At 41.0% G+C, this 926-nt stretch overlaps 1 protein-coding gene across 1 annotated transcript; it reads right to left on the bottom strand.

Annotated features, from left to right (window-relative positions):
- Nucleotides 1–328: 328 nt before the first annotated feature.
- Nucleotides 329–532, bottom strand: LOC308357314 (keratin-associated protein 19-7-like; the record flags this gene model as incomplete). The annotated part of the gene is made up of 1 exon (XM_080826809.1): nt 329–532. One exon carries the CDS (start codon nt 530–532, stop codon nt 329–331), a length of 204 nt encoding a protein of 67 aa, XP_080682935.1.
- Nucleotides 533–926: the final 394 nt, after the last annotated feature.

Below are 926 nucleotides of genomic sequence, written 5' to 3' on the forward strand. Positions count from 1 at the left end.
ATTTTCTTCATTGTCAGGTGGGTGCAGTTACAAATAACCACTTTGATATCTTGAGTTTCATAAAAAATGAAAGCCACGTATGCTATTTAAACTTCGGATAATTTATTGCAAAAGGAATAGAGAAATCCCACAGTTACAAAAGCAGAAATAAAGGACACCAGGAAACATGAAAGAGACCATTATAAAATGATAAATATTCCTAAAGTCTTAGATACCAAATGTTTTTGATCTTGGCTTGGCTCCAGATGATCTTGTTTGGTTTGGTCATTGTAGTCAAATTTGGATAATCCTTTTGTGGCCTCAGATGTTGGGCTTCTGGAGCAGGATTTCAGTAGAAGCCAGAGAATCCGTATCTCCCATAGCGAGATGGGCGGCAGCAGCCATATCTGTAGCCTCTGCAGCCCCAGCCCCAGCCCCAGCCACAACCTCGTCTGTGGAAGCTGCCACATCCCCAGCCACGGCCACAGCCCAGGCCACCAAAACCTCCACAGCCATAGCCCAGGCCTCCATAGCAGTTGCTGTAGTAGCTCATGGTGTCAGGGGTGATGAGTTTGGTTTGCTGTTCGAGTCCAGATCCTGAGTGTGAAAGTCAGCATGGGTAGAGAGATGCTTATATACCCTGAGCAGAACATACGATAAATCACATGTGTACTTTTCCTTTGTGTCATGCTGCATATTATCTGTAATGTTGTTAACTCATTATTCTTCTGTCTCTTGACACAGGGAGAGGCCCTCATTCCCATTAAAATACCTTGGTTTACTTAGCTTCTTATTTAGAATGTCCTTGAACCTATTGTTTAGCTTTTATGGGAAGAAATGCCTACCGCTTTAAATTTTGTACATTCCAAACCCTAAATTGAATTGCTTATTACCAGGTATATTAACATCATTTACATTTGATGACATTCCTTTTATAATTAAAAATT

Source organism: Martes martes (assembly GCF_963455335.1).
Source record: "Martes martes genome assembly, chromosome: 16".
Taxonomy (NCBI): Eukaryota; Metazoa; Chordata; class Mammalia; order Carnivora; family Mustelidae; genus Martes; species Martes martes.